At 41.7% G+C, this 23,865-nt stretch overlaps 1 protein-coding gene across 2 annotated transcripts in view; it reads left to right on the top strand.

The window, feature by feature from the left end:
• prdm2b (PR domain containing 2, with ZNF domain b) overlaps positions 1-23,865 on the top strand; it is a 204,715-nt gene that overhangs the window by 118,446 nt on the left and 62,404 nt on the right. The window contains exon 5 of one of the 2 annotated variants that reach the window (XM_072244843.1): positions 4,233-4,385. The exons of the other annotated variant lie outside the window; for it this stretch is intronic. Coding sequence (XP_072100944.1) covers positions 4,233-4,385 — 153 coding nt within the window. The remainder of the gene's footprint in view (positions 1-4,232; positions 4,386-23,865) is intronic. 2 annotated transcript variants of the gene reach the window in all.

Below are 23,865 nucleotides of genomic sequence, written 5' to 3'. Positions count from 1 at the left end.
TAGCCTCCCCAGCATCCAGGATATGATTACAGAGCGATGCCTCAAAAAGGCAGCATTCATCATTAAGGACCCCATCACCCAGGACATGCTCTCTTCTCAATGCTACCATCAGAGAAGAGTTACAGGAGCCTGAAGGCACACATTCAATGATTTAACAACAACTTCTTCCCCTCTGCCATCGGATTTCTGAATGGGCATTGAGCCCATGAACACTACATCACTACATTTTTTCTCTTTTTGCACGACAAATTAAACTTTCTAAATATATATATATTATATATACTTTAACTTACGGTTTTTAAAAGTATGTATTGCATTGTATTGCTGCCCAATAACAGCAAATTTCATAACATATGCCAGTGATATTGAACATGATGCCAATTCTGGTCCATCTTTCCAGCCCATACCTTCTTGGGGTCATTCGATCTCACTGCTATCCCCAAATCTATAACTTTCTGGTGGGCTGAGCTTAGACCTTCCTTCAGCATGTTCAGGAAGACTGGATCATCCCTCCATGGCTTGTCCAACCCTGAATACTCCTCGTATGCCCAATATTTAGGGCAAGAAGATGGCGCCAGTTAGCAACGCGACCAAAGGCAACGTCCTTCAAACAGCTCGTGAAAATTCTTCTTTTACTCCTTTTGTTTCTTTCAAAATATGATTCTACTATTAAGCTGTGTGCGATTGAAACCTGTGATTTACATTTTGATTGTGTGTTGTTGGGCCAATTGAGCAATCTGGGGATCTGTTCTCCGAAGGAGTTTGGTGAGGTTTTGAGCAGAGCGTGTGCCCTGGAGGCCAAGAAACCTGGAGCCCATGATCGACTCCATTTCTCGCCAATCTCACCAGTTAAAGCATCGAGCGAGATCGAAATCAACAGGGACAAGAGCAGAAGGCGAGCAGGTGTCTGGCGCCGTCTGCCTGTATTTGACCAGTCTCTCCCTCCCTCTCACTCGCTGCCACCAGAGGAAGGTGCCTGTGTTTGGCCGGCCCTTCTCTCACTCTTGCTCAATGCTACCGCAGTCTTGGGTCTTGGGCAAGGTTTAATTAACAGGGTACAGATTGGACTTGCAATTCATGTTGTATGCTGTGGTAAACCATGTATATAGGTTGTAACTGGGTTACCTGTCTGGACACGCCCCTCTGCTGACTGCTCCTGTGGCTCCTCCCACAGACCCCTGAATAAAGGTGATTGTGCCATTGTTCCTTCCTCACTCCAGGACAGACACAGCATGGACGAGGACCCATTTTACTGTTAATAAAAGCCTTTCAGTATTTACTCTACTTCCAGTCTTTTGGAGTAATTGATAGTACATCATATGCGTTTCTGGTTTCTGATTACTTCTTTTTTAAAAGTGCTATTTTGTGCAAATTTGATTGGGCAGATTTGCTCTGTGGCCTGCAGTCAACAAAGGACCAGTGTTAAATCAAACTAAACTGAACATTCCTAGACTGCTTCAATGACTTTGTGGCTTAAGGCTTTATTTTCTGTGCATGCTGTTTGGATTTGTTTTTCCATTTGTGTGATTAGTTCTCTTTTTCGCACATTGGGTGTATGATTTTTTTTCTTTGAATGGGTTCCATGGTGTATTTTTGCTGTGTGGCTGTCTGTGGGAAGACAAATCTCAGGGTTGTATACTGCATATATACTTTGATAATAGATGTGCTTTGAATCTTTTGCCAACACGTGTTTATCTTTTGGAGTGCATTTGATAGATTTCGATGCTTTCTTCAAGCTTGCATCTGAATTCTGATTGCCGTAAGCAACCTTAAGTGAGGGCAACTCAGACAAAATGTTCTGCTTCTCCCCAGGGGGTGAGGGGCTTCTGAATGATGGGAAGCAGTGTCAAGGGCTGGCTTGGGTCATCAGAATTCTCAACCTGACGTCGTCTGACTTCATCCCAATAGATATACCTGGACATAATCTCTCTTTCAATTATCTCCACGCTAATTCCCATACTAAGCAAAGTATAAAGAATGGATAAAAATGAAGCAGTTCCTAAAACTACAGAGTACGTACTCTGCAATCTTCCACGCTGAGCTCATGATGCCTCTTGGATTCCCTTGTATTTAAAAATCTCGTTACCAAGTTTTCAGACTTATTCTAAAACACACTCACAAACAATTTTGCCACTATACAGTTCCCTAAGACATGGGAGCAGAATTAGTCCATTTGGATTAATATCTGCCTTATTCACGTAACCCCAGAAAACCCCCTAACCATGTCCTTGGTGCTGGGGAGGTTACCGCCCATGGTGGAGCTGGCTGAGTTTGCAACTTTCTGCAGCTTTTTCTGACACTGTGCAGTGGCCCGTCAACACCAAACAGTGATGCTACCAGTTGGTAAGCTCACTACGGTACATCTATAGAAATTTAGGGGAGTCATTGGGGCCATAACAAATCTCCTTAAGCTTCTGATGAAATATTGCTGCTGTCTTGCCTTCCTTGTAATTGCATCAATACTTCGGACCAAGGATAGATCTTCAAAACTGGTGACACCCAGAAACTTAAAACTGCAAACCCTTGATAAGGACAAGTGTGTGTTCCCTCGACTTCCCCTTCCTGAAGTCCACAATCAGATCTTCGGTTTTACTGACATTGAGTGCAAGGTTGTTGTTACAACTCCACTCAACCAGCTGATCTATCTCACTCCTGCATGCCTCCTTGGTCACTATCAGAGTGTTGTCGATTATCCCTTTCTCATAGCACGGAATACTTAGACGTTCCTCAACATATTGATACAGAAAATCGTTCAGGTACAGTCCGTGTACCTTCACCACTAATTTAACTTTGTCCAGCTTTAATTGTAGAGTGGTTTATCGGAGGTTTATGCATGCCTGTTATATGTTTCTCTACTATTCCGAGTTACGCCATGCCCAATATCACACCTTCTATTCGATGGCCTTTGAAGAACCGCCACCAGTGTTTTCTGATCTTTGTTGTTTCATTTAGATACAATATTTTTAACTTTGTCATTTTTTTTCCATTTTGGAGATGACTCAGTATGTCTGTCATACCATTTCTAGCCTCTTATTCACTCTGCAGGTGAGTCGTCGCTGATCTAAATATTGTTAGGTATTGACTTACAGTGATTCAGTTTTTGTTATTCTTGGTATCGTTCTGTAGACTTCCCTTAAAATTCCCCTCCCAAAACTGTCATTAGTATGAATAGAATTAAGTATCAAGGGAGGAGAGTACGCAAGGCAGCTGATATTGTGCATCAATTTAATACTGGCATCCAGGAGTTGCACTATGCATACGTAATTTTCAATTCATTTAGGTCTGTGTTCTCCCTGGTTTTGGCTTAACAGCCAAGTGCAAATCCAGTGACCATGTAGTAAAGGTTAAATTAAGTTAGTGGGGTTTTGCTTGGTAGTTTTGCTCACAAAATAGCTCCATTCTCCTTCTGTAGCCCTGCCTACAACCATGACTCCCACCCCTTACCTCCACCCCCATTGCCTTCTGCCCCATTCCCAAATACTTTGCATTGGTTATCAGCAAAGGAATTACTAACAGCAACGAGAAAGTCTCCCTTAATTCTCTAGTCTTGAGCTTTTGTGGGGCTGGATATGTCATTGTAGTCTGTCAAATATTGGGAAGAGGAGGTGGTGGTGGGAGACTGGTGACGCACTTTGATTTGGGTTGTGTTCTGTTTTGTGTTCAGTAAAGCAGAATAAAAATTCCCGACGAAGGGTCTTGGCCGAAACGTCAACTGTTCGTTCATTTCCATAGATGCTGCCTGACCTGCTGAGTTCCTCCAGCATCTTCTGTGTGTTGCTCTGGATTTCCAGCGTCGACAGACTTTCTCGTGTTTATAAAAAGTACCTGGATGTCACAAATTCCGCATACCAACACTGACAGGTACAAGAATCTGCAGATGCTGGAATATAGAGCAATCACTTACCGGAGGAACTCAGTGCTGCGGGGAGAAGGGAATTTTTGATGTTACAGTTCCTAGTTCAAGGGTTTGACTTGAAGCATCAACAATTTGCCTCCCCCACCCCCTTCCCCCACAGGAACGGCTGACCCCACTGAGCCCGTCCAGAAGATTGTTTGTTGTTACCCAGGTTGGCAGTCTGCTTTTCAAAACGAGGCTTGCCGTTCTCCTTTTCAGAAACTTCCTGCCCTCGACATGCGCAACAGAGTACAAACCGTGCCGACGGTTACTAAACATTGGTGATGAGGACTGGCTCAGTACTTGCCACTAACCAAGATCAACTCTCTCCTTTCAGGTTTACTTCCCCCAATTCGGGTGGATGTGTGTTGATGCCACAGATCCAAACAAGGGCAATTGGTTGCGGTATGTGAACTGGGCTCGCTCCTCCGATGAGCAGAACCTCTTCCCACTGGAGATCAACAGGGGTATCTACTACAAGGTCTTCAAGGTAGCCATACCCTGTGATGTGAAGATAAATGTAAATGATTACTTCACATGCTTTGGCACAAATGCTAACGTGGTCATAATTGTGTGTGAGCACTTATATTGAGTGAATCTTGTTTTCTTGTATTATTCCCTAACTCAGTCCCCATTATTTTAAATTGGAAGGTTCATTTATTTTGATTTTCACCCTTCATTCTTCCCCAGTATGGTGCCCTGTTCATCTCCTCTTCCGTTTTTTTTTACCCCTTTTCCAATTCTCCACCAGAAATTAGAATTGAAGCATTTGGACTATCATCTAAATGGGGAGAAGGTTCAAACATCAGAGGTGCAGGGGGACTTGGGAGTCCTCGTGCAGGACTCCCAGAAGGCTAATTTACAGGTACAGTCTGTGGTAAAGAAAGCAAATGCAATGTTGATATTTATTTCAAAGGGAATAGAATATAAAAGCAAGGAGGTAATGCTGAGGCTTTATAAAACCCTTGCCTTAAAGGCTCGAAACGAAAGATTGCGTGACGCGCCACACCTCACACAGACAGTAGGTGGCCGTTGACTCAGGAAGGGTTCATCCGCCCTTTGACAGGTTTTGTTTTTAGTCCTGCTGGGTGCCTACACACCCTCCTCCCTGGTTAACCGAAGTGCACCAGGGGGTGTGCCGGTTGAGTCGCCAACAACCCGACTGGCGAGAAGGCTGCAACTAGCGGGGCACTGTCTGCGCCACCCCGAGCTACCTGCCAGCGTAGTCATTATATGGGAGCCCAAGCACGGGAGGATGAACCCTGTGCGCCCTCCCAAGACTATGGTCAACACGCTCCTAGAAGACAGCGGCGCAGCTAATGTAGATGAACGGAACACACTGATGAGGGAGAGGGAGAAGTGGAGAGTCCGTCATTGTGCCCGACGCCGGCCCCCTAGGCCTGAGTCGACGTAGTAGTAGTAGTTTATAAAACACTGGTCAGGTCACACTTGGAGTATTGTCAACAGCTTTGGGCCTCATATCTCAGAAAAGATGTGTTGTCATCGGAGAGAGTCCAGAGGAGGTTCACAAGCTTGATTCTGGGAAAGAAGGGGTTAACATATGAGGAGCATTTGGCAGCTTTGGCCTGTACTCACTGGAATTTAGAAGAGTGCAGGGGGAATCTCATTGAAACCTACCAAATGTTGAAAGGACTAGATAGGGTGTGTGTGGAAAGGATATTTCCTATGGTGGGGTTATCCAGAACTACACGGCACAGCCTCAAAATTGAGGGGCAACCTTTTAGAACAGAGGTAAGGAGGATTTTTTTTAGCCAGAGAGTAGTAAATCTGTGGAATGCTCTGCCACAGACTGCAGTGGAGGCCAAGTCCATGAGTATACTTAAGGTGGAAGTTGATCGTTTCCTGATCGGTCAGGGCATCAAAGGATATGGTGAGAAGGCAGGTGTATGGGGTTGAGTGGGATCTGGAATCAGCCATGATGGAATGACAGAGCAGACTCGATGGGCTGAATGGCCTAATTCTTCTCCTATGTCATATGGTCTGTGATTAACGGCGCAAAAAACAGCAGTTGCACTCTTGTTATTCTCTGTAATCCTTTAGTTGGTAATTTGAAGTTTTGAAATGCATCCAAGAAGAGACCAGCAGCAACAATATGTGTTGTTATTTGATCAAATTTTATTTTGATTCTGTGGAGCAGTTTCAGTTACCAACTGTGACTGATGGTATTTCTGGAGGTCTCAACATGTGGCCCTGTGACACTGTACATCCTATCTAATCAATACTCTTTATTCCCACTATCCCACATCTTTATTACTTGCCGAGTATTTAAAGAAAGGTTCTAAGGAAACAAAGTGATACTTTGACCTTCCTTTTGGGTGCTTGCTGCAGTATTTGGGAGATTAGATTATGAAGACACATAGTCCCCTTTTATTGTCATTTAGTAATGCATGCATTAAGAAATGATACATTATTTCCTCCGGTGTGATATCACAAAACACAGGACAAACCAAGACTGAAAAAACTGACAAAACCACATAATTATACATATAGCTACAACAGTGCACAATACCATAACTTGATGAAGAAAGTCCATGAGCACAGTAAAGTTCAAATCGATTGATTATGTTTCAATCCTGGTGATCTGAAAGACCCACTGTTCAGTTGGCAACTTTAGCTGCTAGTCCCAGGAAGTTTGAAACCAATGGCCACTGTGCTGACCTTGAAGTTTTGCGGATAGCTTGTAGAGATCCTTTTAACAATATGGAGCATCCCAAAGTTTTTATCTATATCACCCACTAAGAAGAAAGAGCAAATGTGAGTGCCCTACTTAGGAATAAAGTATATCAAAATAGTTTATATATTTGGTGATGCAACGTGGAGTAGGCCTTCTGGCCCTTTAAGCCACGGCACTCCAGCAACCCCTGACAAATCCAATTAACCTGGACCTAATCACAGGACAATAATCAGTTAACCTATCCGGTATGCAATTGGACTTTGGGAGGAAACTGGAGCACCTAGGGGGAAACCTATGCATTCCATGGGGAGGACGTACAGAGACTCCTTACAGACTGGAACTCAGAACTCCGGAACATCCCAAGCTCACACGATCCTGGCGCCCTTTCTGCGGGTCTCGTTTTCTAGATAGATAGATAGATATACTTTATTGATCCCTGGGGAAATTGGGTTTTGTTACAGCTGCACCAACCAAGAATAGAGCATAAATATAGCAATACAAAAACCACAAACAATCAAACAACAAAATGCAAACTATGCTAGATGGAAATAAGTCCAGGACCAACCTATTGGCTCAGGGTGTCTGACCCTCCACGGGAGGAGCTGCAAAGTTCTATGGCCACAGGTAGGAACAACCTCCCGTGCCACCTAGTGTTGAATCTCGGTGGAATATGGCCAGAGTCCAACAGCAAAAAGTTCAATATCCGGGCTAGAAACACGTTCCTTGATCGTAATATGACCAGGATTGCACCATCCATTGTTAACCAGAACTGTAAACCCCCAACTCCTTTATGCTCACCGCTCTCAGTGCACTTCCGGTCAGCCCGAACGGTCTGGAAGCCATCCATGGAAAAGATTTGATCGGGTATGTCCTCGTGCAGCCCCATTCCAGTAAAACACATAACACTGCACTCCCGAAATGTTCTTTGACGTCTGGCTAGCGCCGTGAACTCATCCATTTTATTACCCACCGAGCTCCTCTTCTCCATAAGTCTCTGTTGTCTCGACCCGGTCCTCTTTCCTCGCCTTTGTGATCCCCCTCTGCATCCTCTGTGTGTTTTCCTCCAGATTTCAGCAGGGTTGTCCACCGCTCTGCTCGCTAAACTGGCCGGCATAAGCTCTAAGGGTTTATTTTGCATGCAGTTGTAGCTCCTGTAAATCTGAACGCTGCCAATGTGAGTGTATTGAAAACCACACAGCTTTGTTGTGAATGCCCAGAAGGTGAGTGCTGTATCAACTAAGCCCAATTTGACTCATGGTGAGAAATGGCCCAGCCTCTGAAATCCCAGTGAAGCTTATGTCACGTCAACGGTGTGGTTCAGTGGTATTTGAGAATACATGTTTTCTGCCAATTTGTTAATATAGTTGTTTTGAAGGGATGAATGCACTGCTCTACCAGGAGTTAGCATCAACTCTGTAGCTTAAGCAATCTCCAGTGCTCCACTGATTGTACTGTATTACAATCAGTATGTATAACTATTTGTCCCAGCACTATACTGGTATAAATATTTATGCACATTGAATAAAAATGCGATTTGGAGACCTCAGTGGTGATTACAGTTCGAATGCTATTTAACTTCTCGCAACTTCCATAACTCATCGTTCTCACTCAATTTCTGCTACTTAACAGGAATTTTCTCATCACATCAAACACAGATAAATTTTAGATCATCTAAATTTGATTAATTACACATCAAGCATTTTGTCATCACAAGGAAAATGTGTGTAAGTGATTTAGATGGAGAACCTTCACAGCATCAAATATTAATCTGAAATCATTTTGAGGACTTTGCCTGAGTAATAATCCTGTATTTTAAGTACTTTAAGCACCAGTTGTGTATTTCAAAGATGCTTATATCAGTAACTCTTGCCTTTACCAGAACGTGCCACATTTTGTAAAGAGTATTTCTATGAGGAACCTACCAGTTGCATTCCTCCAAAATAATTTGTAGTAACTTCTCTCTCCAAAATTGTTTCTCCAATTTCTCTGCTGTATTTCTTCTTCTGTGTTGACATGGCTCATCTAGAATTTTAAAAATGAGTAATTTTTATGTGAATCCAAGTTGTTACTGCATTTTTTATTTTAGATTCAACTGCTTGAATTCCTGTAGTGGCACTCACAGACGGAGAAAACTGTCAATCTTAATTATCTTTAACTTTCCCTAGATTTTTTATCAAGGCTTTCACTGTTTTGATTTCACTCTGATGCCTATTTATTTTCATGATTTTGGATTATTTCAGTTATTGACATATATTTATTTCAAAAAATTAACCCTCTTATCCCTGTGCCTCTCCCCTACAAGCAGATGTTGCAAAACAAACAGAAAAGGTGTAGATTAGTGCTGTTCTAAATGTTATAAGAAAATGTTTTCCACATCTTTCCTTGGAGTTATGCACAATGTGAAACCCCAGAGGGAACGTGCTGTCCATGAGATCATATGTTTAAGCATTAAGTTTTCGTATCGAAATTCATCACGGATCTTGTGTTGGTTAGGTTTAAGCTTAAGTGATACGTCTATACTATTCATGGTTAGTTGCTTTAAAAGTTCCTAATTATCTTATTTATTATACTAGGTACAATCTCAAAAATATATATTACATTAAAATTCTTAAATTTAAACAATTAATTTTAATCCTGCAATATCAATGGTGAGGGGAAGGAAATTGCTTTCCTCAGCTGCTATTAAAATACAAATGACACTCTCGAGATTTTACAAACCTAAGAGATTACAATTGTTGAGTATGTTTATAATTAAACTTAAAGTTTTAATTTTAATAGTGTTGATCTTGTTGATGCACTTTGACCTAATGGCTTTAATTTTATGTGAGTTGCTTCTTCCATGATCTTATTCACTTACCAGTTTAAATCGCTTTTTCTATTCACTATTGGTAGAACTACAAGCATCTGTCCATCATCCATGCCTTATAGGTGGAATGTCCTCTGTCATCCAGCCAGTTTTGGAAAATGTACAGTATATAGCTGACCTATTGGACCTTGTTCTTTACAGTCCGTAGGCAAATGTATATAAGATCATATAGCTTACTGCATAATCTCTTTATAGTGTTAGGCACTATGCACTCAGTGGCCACTTTATTAGGTATACCTGCATATTAATGCAAATATCTAATCAGACAATCATGTGGCAGCAACTTAATGCATAAAAGAACGCAGACATCAGTGGGGAAGAAATGTGATTTAAGTGACTTTGACCGTGGAATGATTGTTGGTGCTAGGCAGGTAGTTTGAGTATCTCAGAAACTGCTAATCTCCTGGGACGTTCACGCACGGTAATTCAAATAACCATGAGTCACAACAATGGTGTGCAGAAGAGCACCTTTGTATGCACAACACATTGAACCTTGAAGTGGATGGGCTACAGCAACAGCAGACCTCACCAGATTCCACTCCTGTACCTAACAAAGTGGCCACTGAGTGCAGTTCCCTAATAATTGAATCATTCCAGGAAATACACCACATTGAGTACCACAAGGAAGGGACTTTTAAGACTATTTCAGTGTACAGCTTCATTGAAGAGGCAGTAAGATTTGTTTATGCTGATCATTGTAATGCTACACGAGTTGCTTTTTCCAAGATCTTATTCACTTACCAGTTTAAATTGCTTTTTTTCTATTTACTATTGGTAGAACTACAACCATCAGTCCATCATCCATGCCTTGTAGGTGGAATGTCCTCTGTCATCCAGCCAGTTTTGGAAAATGTACAGTCTATCGTTACACTGATGGTTGTACATTTGTCAGGTTAGGTAGTAGGTATCAGTCGGCAATTGTCTAGTGAGGCCGTGAAGACTAAGCTTTGAGTCCTTGTTCATACCTGGTGCCAAACAAAATCTTGTTGCTGCTCCAGGTAACTTCACACAGAATTGGGAAAGGATTGTAAAACACAGACCATTGCTAACTTCACAAGATTGTGAGATAACAATTGTTGAGGAAGGCTATTTGGCCCTTTTAGTGCATCAATCGAGAGAGATTCTTCCTTCATGCATGTCCTCTCCAGCTTCTGAATGCCCAACTAATGGACACCCATACATGTGAGTGAGCCTTTGGGAGAGTGGCGGGATGGGGATGGATTTCGGATTCTCCGGCTGCTGTGGGCATGCAGGCATCATCTGTGGGGTGGGAATGGAACATTTCTGTGCGCGTACTTCCCTGAGCCTCATCATCTGGGGACTGGGTCAATTCAGGCTGGAGCTGGAGGCACTAAGGTCAATTACTGAGTCAGTGAGGCTGCTGGTGGCTGCTCTCCCATGCCTGTTCTCCTGCCACATCTGTTCATTTCCAAGTTAATAAGAGTTTGGAGCTATGAACCATTTCAGGGACAAACGCTGTTGTAACCCAGGTACTGCCTGTTCTGAGAAATCCATTTCAAGTTTGTTCACTATATGCAATTGTGTTAGGTGAAGGAAAGCACTTAATATTTTATTAATTTGTATTGATGCCTCTTATTCTGCTCTGGAATCATAATTTCAAAGTTCAAACTAAATTTATTATCGAAGTATATATACGTGTCACCATATACAACCCTGAGACTCAGTTTCTTGCCGGCATTCACAGTAAATACAAAAAAAAAAGAATCGATGAAAAACTAGACACAAAGACAAACAACCAATGTGAAAAAAGGAAAAATTGTGAAAATGCAAAATAATAAATAAATAATATTGAGAACATAAGTGTCCTTGCAGTGAGCTTATAAGTTGCGAAATCAGTTCAGTGTTGGGGTGAGTGAAGTTATCCACTCTGATTCAGTAGCTTGATGGTTGAGGGGTAATAACTGTTCCTGAATCTGGTGGTGTTGGACCTAAGTCTCCTGTACCTTCCTCCTGCTGGTAGCAGCAAGAAGAGAGCATGGCCTGGATGGTGGAGGTCCTTGATGATGGATGCTGCTTTCCTGTGACTGCACTCCTTGTCTATGTAGTCAGTGGTTGGGGAGGGCTTTGCCCGTGATGTACTGAGCCGTATCCACTACTTTTGTAAGCTTTTCTGTTCATGAGTACTGGTATTTCCATACCAGGCCATGATGCAACCAGTCAGTATATTCTTCAGCATGCATCCATAGAAGTTTGTCACAGTTTTAGATGACATGCCAAATCTTTGCAAACTTCTAAGAATGTTGAGGTACTGCCATGCCTCCTTTGTAATGGCATTTACATACTAGACCCAGGACAGGTTGTCCGAAATGATAACGCTGAGGAACTTAGTGTTGCTGACCCTCTCCGTCTCTGATCACCTAATGACGACTGGTTTGTGGTCCTTCATTTTCTTCCTCCTGTAATCAATAAGCAGCTCTTTGATTTTGCTGATGTTAAGGGAGAGGTTGTTGTTGCGGGACCACTCAGCCTAATTTTTGATCACCCTTCTATATGCTGAATCATCACCACTTTTGATACGGCCAACAACAATGATGCCAGTACACTTGAATACAGCATTGGAACTGTACTTAGCCTCACAGTCATACGTATAAAGCGGGTAGAGCAGGGGAGTAAGCACACAGCCTTGTGGTGCAGCTGTGCTGTTGGAGATTGTGGACAAGATGTTGTTGTCAGTCCGAACTGACTGGGGCCTGCAAGTGAGGACATGGAAGATCCAGTTGCATAAAGAGGCATTAAGGTATTTAACATTAATCATTTCCATTCCCAAACACCATGGTCTTAAGCCAGGCTCGCTCAAAAAATTCATTCTTTCTCAAAACTGAATATAGACTTCAGGAGAGGAAATCCAGAGGTCTACGAGCCAGTGATGATCAGAGGGTCAGTAATTTAATTTCCTGAGTGTCACTATCTCAGAGGACCTGTCCTGGACCCATCATATAAATGTAATTATGAAGAAAGCACAACAGTACCTCTACTTCCTCAGGAGTCTGCGGAGATTCAGCATGTCATCAAAAACCTCGGCAAACTTCTATAGATGTTTGGTGGAAAGTGTGCTGACTGACTGCTTTACAGCCTGGTAAGGTAACACCAATGCCTTTGAGCACAAAATCCCCTACAAAAGTCATGGATTTAGCCCAATACATCATGGGCAAAACCATCCCAATCATTGAACACATCTACATGAAACATTGCCATAGAAAAGCAGCATCCATCATCAAAGTCCTCAACACTCAGGCCATACTCTTTTCTCACTTCTGCCATCAGACAGAAGGTACAAGTGCCTCAGGACTCACACCACCAGGTTCAAGAACAGTTACTACCCCTCAGCCATCAGGTTCTTGAGCAAAAGGGGAAAACTATTCATTTAATAACTCTTTTATCTTGTTATTTCTTGCTCGTTATTTATTTCTATTTACTTATATCTGCAGTTTGTTGTCCATTGTTTACAGTTACTGTTCTGTAGATTTGCTAAGTATGCCCACAAAAAAAGAAACGCAGGGTTGTATGTGGTGACATGTACGTACTCTTATAATAAATTATACTTTGAACTTTGAAATCATTTCCCCTGACAATGGTGCTGATTAACTGAATACTCTTGTGCTCCCCTCAGCAGTTCAACATCTCCCTTCTCTTTGTGGGAACTCAGTCCAGAACTTCATGTCCAATCTATCAGTACCTAATGTTGTTGATTCCCTCTCTGATCTATATTCATTTCTTTTGACTTCTTATTTTATCATTCTGCTGCAGTCCATTGAGAGAACTTGTTTTACTTCAAATTCACAAAGACGACAAACTTGGCTTCATTCTAGTTTATGTTGAAACTATCTAAAGGCTGCAAATAATGTCAAGTTCCCTACTTTGTGCAAAATCATTCATCTATAATAGTTTTTTTCCACTTACAAACCACTTCCCATTCATTTTGTGATTTCTGAGCAATTTTTTCAGTTTCCACTGCTTCACCTAAGTTTGGGACTGCGAACTGGTGTCATTTAGATAGGTTATGAACTGTTGTGGCCTCTTAAATAACTTTTGGCTCTGACAAAGTCCTAGTACTAACCAAAGTACTATCCTAATAGTTTAATATTTATTCTAAAAATTCATATGCAGTATGTCACGTCGTCTTGCAAATATAATGGTGCAGCTAATAGAGCCACTGCCTCACAGATCCGGTGATGAGGGTTCAAGCCAAACCCTGGATGTTGTTTGTGTAGAATTTACAAGTTCTTCTTGTGACTCTTTTAATACCCGCAGAATGTTCTAGTTCCCTCCCACGTCCAAAAGGTTTGCTGGTTGGAAGCTTAATTGGCCACGGCAAATTGCCCCTAAAATTGGTGGATGCTAGATTTGTTGGGAATATAGGGTAAATAGGTTACGGTTTAAACTAGTTGTGGAAATAGGATTGCTCTGTGAGATAGCATAGATTTAATGGGCCATTTGGTCTCATATGTCATCACGAAATGTAGAAAATATACTGTCATTATTGTAGATGTTTGGTTCATCACTAATACCCCAAGGTCAAAATACTAATGTAAAAATTCAGCATGTACTGCAGATGGTAATTATATTTCTAAGGACAAAGTGAAATGAACAAAAGGTGGGTAGGGAATTAAAACATATGTTTAGGGTAGATTCATATGAACATAAATACAATGGTGGCCAGTCCAGCTTGTCTCATTAAATTATGATCTCTTGAATATTGTAACAAAACTCTCCAACCCGAGCCAATAAAAATATTTCCTCCAGGAGGTTTTTCAAAAGAAAGGCCATTTGATGGATAGGAATTCTGGAATATTCTTAAGCAAGATTTGGGCAGTTCTTTATTGGCTGCTGCTTGTAACCAAAACTACTCCAAGGAAGATCACTCTAGCTGAATACCTATGCTTTTGGGATAGATGATATCCCTCTCAACCAGAAATGGGTCCAGCTCTTATATGAAGGAACACAAAATCTGGGTATTCCTGCCCCCTCCTCTCTAAATCTTTACATAGCATAAGAACCACATTCTGACCTCTGAGGTAGGTTTGGTTTTGTGCAATATAAATCATAACCCCCACCACACACTCTCAGGCCCTCTGGTTCTTAATAAACTGTCAACGTTTAATCTAATTCTTTTACCTTGAACCTTGTAGTGTTGAAATCACGTTGACCATTTACAAAACTTCTGCAAAATATACAGTAAGATTTGTAATTACATTATGTTGGATATTCTTAATATGACCTTCTCTATCCAAGAAATGACATATCTTTAATGATCCCCTCAGGCACCTTTCCTTTTATTGATGTCATTCTTTATTATATTTATATTTATCTGGGGTCCCTTTGGACTTTTTTTTAAACAAGACATTACCTCACTACATTAGCACCCGTCCAGCCAAGGATGATCTTGCTGGAGTGCAGAGAATAATTAAAAAAGGCTGGTTTAAAGTTCAAACAACACCTGTCTCATTACTCCAAGGAATTACAAGTTCAAGTAATTTGACTAATTATTTTAAAGTTCCTTATTCTATCCAACACACCTAGCTTAACATCACTAGTTTTATCATTAAAATTATTCATTTTAAATCATAAAAGAATTTTCAGTATTGAAGATCGTATTCATTTAATATTTCTATCATACCCATGAATTTTTCAATAACCTTCAAAACACCAAACAGTTTTTGACAACGTTTCCAGCTCCTTCACTTAATTGTAAAAGCATTTCCTTTTCCATAGTTGTCTAGAAATTTCTTTAAAAAAATTTATTTGATCAAAAAAACTCGCGATTCTTTGTTTTAGTGGTTTTTGAAGCTCAGCTTTGTTTGGCTGAGAATCAGTCGTATTTAAATACAAAAACTTTGTATAAATCATATTGGTATCTTGACAGTTCTTTGCTCTGTTTTCTTTTTTAAGTAAGGCTACATATTTGTCTTCCATATCTTCCTCCTGTAAACCTTAAAATTTTTTTTTACATTTTCTCTGCCCCACCCAGTCACCTGTTCTACTTTAGTGGATTTTTTCTCTTCAACCCGTTAGTTCAAACAGTATATCAAAGCTGCCCATTGCTCTGGTCATTGGTACACATGCTGTATGGTCTGCAATGTGAGCACCATATGGAAGACTATGCTCAGTATAAACCACTGGAAACATATTAGTCCTCTCATAAATATGCTCAGTTAGGAAATAGTCTAGTATATTTTGAGTAAATTTTCTAACGGTATCTCCCATCGCAACAGTGGGCTTCCATAACAAACTGAACATCTGCTTCTAATTTTCTAATGAAATACTCCTACTGCGTTTTAAATAGTAAAAGTAAAAGAATTTTTTTCTAATATCCCACAAACAGTATTTGATAAAAACACAATTACACTATAAAACCAGTACTATCTCAATATCCTTTGTATGATAGGTACAGGAAGATAACTCTTAACTTTATTAGCTAGAGACTATTCCAAAGGTAGTTGCCTAGTCCATATCCGTCATCAAATAGAAGGTCCAGGTTGCATCAAACCTTAGATAAAAGGGGATTTTATTCAATATTTTTATCTCTATTTCCACGGATTTTTTAATGCATCCTCTGCAACTAAATATAAACCTGATCTACTGTAGGTACATTGGAGGCTACTTATTCCTCAGTCCTGTTCTACTATGTAATAAGATAATCAGAGATGTTTGACCTAAGTCTGCTTTTTTACATATCTGTTAATATTAAATTTATAAATTTGCTCCTAAATTCAAAATTAATAATTGACATCAATTTGTGGTCAAGAGTTCCAGATTTTTACCCACGGTGCAGAAATGTTTCTTAAATTTCCTTTTCTAAGACAAGGCTCTAATTTTTGGATTATCCTCCACTCCCTACACCCCCCACTCCAGCTCATCCAGAATGATCTCCTGAGCCAATAAACTCCTTAACGTTCTGAAAATCTATTAATAATAACATGCTTCCATCTGCACTTGTTGCAAAACTGTATTTTATTTATGTGATCAACAGACCTGGATACATGACTTCCAATCTTTGTGGCTGCAGACGTAATGCAGATCTTGGTGGAGCATCACATTATATCTTGTCCATCTGAGAACCACCCATTATTGTCTTGTTGTCAGCAAACTTCATTTAGCTACTGCCTTTCATGAGGGACTTTGTATAGACTTTAAAATGATATTTAAGACCTTACATCTGTATTTATTTTATTACATCATCTTCTGAAAAATAACTACAATTCATCAAACCTAGTTGTAGCTTCCTTTATAATGGATTTGAAAATATCGGAACCACTCAGTCCAGTCAGCATCTGTGGAGAGAAACAGAGTTAATGTTTTGGGTCAAGGGCCTTTTCCCATCAGAACTGGATGAAGTTAGAAAACAAGCATGTTTTAAATTGCAGAGAGAGCTGGAACGGCTGGAGACCATGAGAGGCAGTGTCTGTCTGAGGCCTCCATCACTCAGAGTTGACCAGGGATAATGTGTCTTAGCTGTCTAATTATGCAAGCCTGAGCTGTATGATGTGGAGAGCAAGCAGTTGTCCATGTAGCAAGCTCCCCCTCTCCATGCAGCTGATGAACCCAAAGGAACGGCAGAGACTGGTACAGTTTGGTATCAGCAGCGTCACAGGAGTTGCCAGTCAGCATTGAACTCAATGTAGGACGGCCTTTGGGGCTCCAGCTCCGGATTTTTCTCTTGGGATTTGCTCATGAAGCCTTCCCGGTGAGTGGGTACAGCCACAAGGCAACGAAGGTTTGAGGTCAGAGTTTTCCTCCTCCTAGGTGAGCTGCCAACCCCAGCAGTCGAGCCCCCAAACTGTTTTTAAGGCACCAGTAACCCGCCTTTGCCCCTCCTCCTGTCAGTAGAAACGTTTCTGCTGGGTTTAGTAGCTAAGCCACACATGAAGGCCAGGAGCTGGACTTGGTTGTCAGAGGTTGTTTGAGGTGCACGCCATTGGGAGCATTTAATAAGTAGTGGGAGCTTGTCCCCATTACTACCCCCGGCTACGACAACCTGAAGCAACCAGAGGCAGTGATACAAATAATGTTACCACTTGTTCAGAAAGATCAGAGATTGCAGGTCTGTTTACAAGAGATCAAGATTGTTGATGGAGAAGGAAGGCAAATGCTGGAGTTGGGAATTACAGAACACTGCAGCTGCTGTGGGAAAATGAGAAGTCTGGACTGCACAACATTTGTGAAGGGAGAAATGGAGTTAATATTACATGTTGATTTTTCTATCAGACTGGAAAGGATGGATATCTTTAGTTGTTGCATTCAATGTCAAATCCCTCACCTGACAGCCAAGTGTCTGTAGCACTCTCATTTATGTCAGATTTCACATTCTTCCAGCATTTCCCTGTTTCTTTCTCTCCCACTTTAGTCCTCGCCCCTCTCCTGTTTACATTTCCTCCTGACAGGTCGTTTATGATTGACAGGTCTTCACCACCTCTCTCAGCCACCAGCAACCACATCCACTGCACTCTTTAGTCTCCATCCTCTACAGATGTTCCCTTTGTTCTCCCCGACTCTTCCGCTTTCTCTGCAAGCTGAAAGTTACAACTTGCTTGCTTCAAAACTTTGCCTCGTTCTGATGAAAGGCCATTAACCTCATATGATAGCTCCACAGATACTTCCTGGAATGAGTACTTACAGCATTTACTGTTTTTGTTTCAGACTTAAAGGATCTATGCCTTTTCCTTTACAAATTTATGCTGGCTGTTTTCAGTCAAATGAAGATGTCCTAGTTGCTTAGTTCTTTCATCCTCAATCTTACACTATAGTAATTCAAAAATATGAAAAGACAACAATATGTTATTCCTCGCATTAATTAATTTTAGCCCATCATATTCAAAAGAAATTCAATCTTAAGTAGAGATTTGTCAGTGATTAATCATTAATTTTCTGTGGAGACAATCCAGTACATCAGATCAGTCATGACCTTATTAAATGGCAGAGCAGGATCAAGAAACTGAGTGGTCGACTCCCGTTCCTAATTCATACATTTGTACGCTGCAAGGTGGCATTGACTCGGTAAAGAACCTTCCAGCTTTGACTTAACTGACGCCACTCAGATATTTTTCTGGCTTCTCAAGGACTGACTTTTTTTTTAAAAAAGAAGAATAGTAAAGATCTCACGGCAGAATTTAATGATAGTTGAAAAGACTGTGGACACAGTGGACTACAGCCAAAATAATGATTTTTAATTAAAGATTTCTCAAAGATGAGAAATCCTGCAGATGCTGAAAATTCAAAGCAACACACACCAAATGCTGAAGGAGCTCAGCACTAAATATTCAACGTTTCAGGCCAAGACCCATCTTTAGGGGTATGTGTTCATTTCCAATAGATGCTGCCTGACCTGCTGAGTTCCTCCAGCATTTGGTGTGAGTTGCTCAAAATTTTCTTCTGTTTACATTCCATATTTTCTATATATTAAGTAGATTGGTTTGTTGTGGTAGGGTAAATTGTTTCAGTTATAGTATAGAGTGTGCAGAATCATTCAGATCTGATCAGAGTTGTTCCCATCAAGATGAAATTGGATTGATCTAAACTTAATTCAATGTATGCTAATTGAGATTGATCAGTGTGTACTGAAATGATCAGCTCCAGAATAAATGCTAATGGTTGTATGATAATTCCCGTTACTGAAAAGTACACTTTCATTAGCACCTGTGACAGAACGGTGTTAAAGATTTTATACCTCTACATTATGAAGCATAAGAGGATCTGCCTAGACAAACTATTGGTTCTAAATTCAGGCGAAGCCCCCTTTTTAACATATGCTTAGTTAAGAGACATATCAAAGATCAAAGTATCTTTATTATCAAAGTGTGTATATGTTGCCATATATTACCCTTTGATTCATTTTCTTGCCGACATTCACAGCAGAACAGAGAAGTACAAAAGAATCAATGAAAAACTACATACAAATGCACTACACACAAATAACTATACATTTGGTGATTGTTTTTAGTAAGCAAAGGAAAAAGGAGCACATTTGTCCCTAGTGATATAATTACGTTACTGTTTGCTCTTAGCAAAACATATTTACCCAGTGGGTTACTAAGCTCCGCAGACCTTTGACATCTCAAATTGTAATCCACCTCGGTGCTGAATTAGCGGAATTCAGCCAGAGTGGCAGGGACATTAGCACTATTGACTGTAGCATCTCTATGATTTATGTAGGAGACAAGCAGCTAGGGTGCTAATTCAAGGTGGATATAAGACCGTAAGACCATAAGATAAAGGAGCAGAAGCAGGCCATTCGGCCCATCGAGTCTGCTCCGCCACTTTATCACGAGCTGATCCATTTTATCATATTTAGTCCCACTGCCCCGCCTTCTCACCATAACCTTTGATGCCCTGGCTACTCAGATACCTATCAATCTCTGCCTTAAATACACCCAATGACTTGGCCTCCACGCTGCCCGTGGCAACAAATTCCATAGATTCACCAACCGCTGACTAAAAAAATTTCTTCGCATTTCTGTTCTGAAAGGGCGCCCTTCAATCCTGAACTCATGCCCTCTCGTACTAGACTCCCCCATCATGGGAAACAACTTTGCCACATCCACTCTGTCCATGCCTTTTAACATTCGAAATGATTCTATGAGGTCTCCCCTCATTCTTCTAAACTCCAAGGAATACAGTCCAAAAGCGGACAAACGTTCCTCATATGTTAACCCTCTCATTCCCAGAATCATTCTAGTGAATCTTCTCTGTACCCTGTCCAACGTCAGCACATCCTTTCTTAAATAAGGAGACCAAAACTGCGCACAGTACTCCAAGTGAGGTCTCACCAGCGCCTTATAGAGCCTCAACATCACATCCCTGCTCCTATACTCTATTCCTCTAGAAATGAATGCCAACATTGCATTCGCCTTCTTCACTACTGACTCAACCTGGAGGTTAACTTTAAGGGAATCCTGTACAAGGACTCCCAAGTCCCGTTGCATCTCAGAACTTTGAATTCTTTCCCCATTTATATAATAGTCTGCCCGTTTATTTCTTCTGCCAAAGTGCATAACCATACACTTTCCAACATTGTACTTCATTTGCCACTTCTCTGCCCATCCTTCCAATCTATCCAAGTCTCTCTGCAGACTCTCCATTTCCTCAGCACTACCGGCCCCTCTACCTATCTTCGTATCGTCAGCAAACTTAGCCACAAAGCCATCTATTCCATAATCCAAATCGTTGATGTACAATGTAAAAAGAAGCGGCCCCAACACTGATCCCTGTGGAACACCACTGGTAACCGGCAGCCAACCAGAATAGGATCCCTTTATTCCCACTCTCTGTTTCCTGCCAATCAGCCAACACTCTATCCACGTATGTAACTTTCCTGTAATTCCATGGGCTCTTATCTTGTTAAGTAGCCTCATGTGTGGCACCTTGTCAAAGGCCTTCTGAAAATCCAAATATACAACATCCACTGCATCTCCCTTGTCTAGCCTACTGGTAATTTCCTCAAAAATTTGTAATAGGTTTGTCAGGCAGGATTTTCCTTTAAGGAATCCATGCTGAGTTCTGCCTATCTTGTCATATGCCTCCAGGTACTCTGTAACCTCATCCTTGACAATCGACTCCAACAACTTCCCAACCACCGATGTCAAGCTAACAGGTCTATAATTTCCTTTTTGCTTCCTTGCCCCCTTCTTAAATAGCGGAGTGACATTTGCAACCTTCCAGTCTTCCGGAACCATGCCAGAATCTATCAACTTTTGAAAGATCATCTCTAATGCCTCCGCAATCTCCACAGCTACTTCCTTCAGAACACGAGGGTGCATTCCGTCTGGTCCAGGAGATTTATCGACCTTTAGCCTATTCAGCTTCCTGAGTACTTTCTCTGTCGTAATTGTGACTGCGCACACTTCTCTTCCCTGCCACCCTTGAGTGTCCGGTATCCTGCTGTCTTCCTCAGTGAAGACTGATGCAAAATACTTGTTCAGTTCCTCTGCCATCTCCTCATCTCCCATTACAATTTCTCCAGTATCATTTTCTATCGGTCCTATATCTACTCTCACCTGTCTTTTACTCTTTATATACTTGAAAAAGCTTTTAGTATCCTCTTTGATATTATTTGCTAGTTTCCTTTCATAGTTAATCTTTTCTCTCTTAATGACCTTCTTGGTTTCCTTTTGTAAGGTTTTAAAAACTTCCCAATCCTCTGTCTTCCCACTAATTTTTTCTTCCTTGTATGCCCTCTCCTTTGCTTTAACTTTGGCTTTGACTTCTCTTGTCAACCACGGTTGCATCCTTTTTCCACTCGAAAATTTCTTCTTTTTTGGATACCTGCCTTGCACATACCTCATTTCTCGCATAAACTCCAGCCACTGCTGCTCTGCCGTCTTTCCCGCCAGTGTCTCTTTCCAGTCAACTTTGGCCAGTTCCTCTCTCATGCCACTATAATTTCCTTTACTCCACTGAAACACCGACACATCAGATTTCGGCTTCTCTTTTTCTAATTTCACAGTGAACTCAATCATGTTATGATCACTGTCTCCTAAGGGTTCCTTCACCTCAATCTCTCCAATCACCTCCGGTTCATTACACAATACCCAACCCAGTACAGCTGATCCCCTAGTGGGCTCAACAACAAGCTGTTCTAAAAAGCCATCTCGCAGACATTCTACAAATTCTCTCTCTTGAGATCCAGTGCCGACCTGATTTTTCCAATCCACTGGCATGTTAAAATCCCCCACAATTATCGTAACACTGCCCTTCTGACAAGCCTTTTCTATTTCCAGTTGTAATTTGTAGTCCACATCCCTGCAGCTGTTTGGAGGCCTATAAATAACTGCCATCAGGGTCCTTTTACCCCTGCTATTCCTTAGCTCAACTCATAAAGATTCTGCACCTTCTGATCCTATATCACCTCTTTCTAATGATTTAATATCATTTCTTACCAATAAAACCATGCCTCCCCCTCTGCCTACCTTCCTATCCTTCCGATACACCATGTATCCTTGGACGTTCAGCTCCCAAAGACATGCATCCTTTAGTCACGTCTCAATGATAGCCACAATATCATACCTGCCAATCTGTAGCTGTACAACAAGATCATCCACCTTATTCCTTATGCTGCGTGCATTTAAGTACAACACCTTAAGACCAGTATTTGATACTTTTTGCTTTGATTTCACTGCAACTTTATTGCACTGCAACTCATCCCAATGGCTACACATTTGCCCCATCACCTGCCTGTCTTTCCTGACATCTTTACTGCTCACTATCTTAGATTTATTTCTGTTTTCCCCTTCCTCCGCTCTATCATTCCGGTTCCCATCCCCCTGCCAAATTAGTTTAAACCCTCCCTAACAGCTCTATTAAACTTTCCCGCCAGGATATTGGTCCCCTTCAGGTTCAGGTGTAACCTGTCCTTTTTGAACAGGTCATACTTTCCCCAGAAGAGATCCCAATTATCCAAGAATCTGAAGCCCCACCCCCTACACCAGTCTCTCAGCCACGCATTCATCTGCCTGATCCTACTATTCTTGCCCTCGGTAGCACGTGGCACAGGTAGCAATCCCGAGATTACTACCCTGGAGGTCCTGCTTCTCAGCTTCCTTCCTAACTCCTGGAAATCTCTCTTCAGGACCTCCTCCTTTGTCCTATCTATGTCATTGGTACCAACATGTACCAAGACAACTGGCTGTTCACCCTCCCCTTTTAGAATATTCAGGTCCCGATCCGAGACATCCCGTACCCGATCCGAGACATCCCGTACCCTGGCACCTGGGAGGCAACACACCATGCGGGTATCTCTGTCAGGCTCACGGAATCTCCTGTCTGTTCCCCTAACTATGGAATCCCCCAGGACTACCGCATTTCTCTTCTCCCTCCTTCTCTCCTGCACAACAGCGCCAGGCTCAGTGCCAGAGACCCAGTCACCATGGGTGTCCCCTGTCAGGTCATCCCCCTCAACAGCATGCAGAACAAGATATTTGTTGCTGAGGGGGACAGCTGCAGGGGTGCTCTCCACTATCCAGGCATTTCCCTTCCCTCTCTTGACAGTGACCCAGTGTTCTGACTCCTGTAGCCTAGGGATGACTACCTCCCTGTAGCTCCTGTCTATCACCTCTTCACTTTCCCTGATAAGCAGTAGGTCATCAAGCTGCAGCTGCAGATCCCTAACACGGTCTCTGAGGACCTGCAACTCGGTGCACCTGGCGCAGATGTGGCCATCAGGGAGGCTGGAAGTCTCCCAGGATTCCCACATCTGACACCCTGAACAAAGCACTAAACCTGCAGGCATGCTACCTAATTCTACAGGAATGAAACAGGAAAAATAAGTCTACTCATCCACTTACCTCGCCAAACAGACAAACTTTTTAAATCATTAGCTGTGAGAGCCCTGCTGTTCCTGTCTGTCCGGGCCGATTCGCGAAAGGGGTGGGGGGGGGGAAGAGAAAAAAAAATCTA

Source organism: Mobula birostris, chromosome 27, assembly GCF_030028105.1.
Source record: "Mobula birostris isolate sMobBir1 chromosome 27, sMobBir1.hap1, whole genome shotgun sequence".
Taxonomy (NCBI): domain Eukaryota; kingdom Metazoa; phylum Chordata; class Chondrichthyes; order Myliobatiformes; family Myliobatidae; genus Mobula; species Mobula birostris.
The sequence above is the reverse complement of the archived record's forward strand: the minus strand, read 5'-3'. Positions and strand labels throughout refer to the sequence as shown.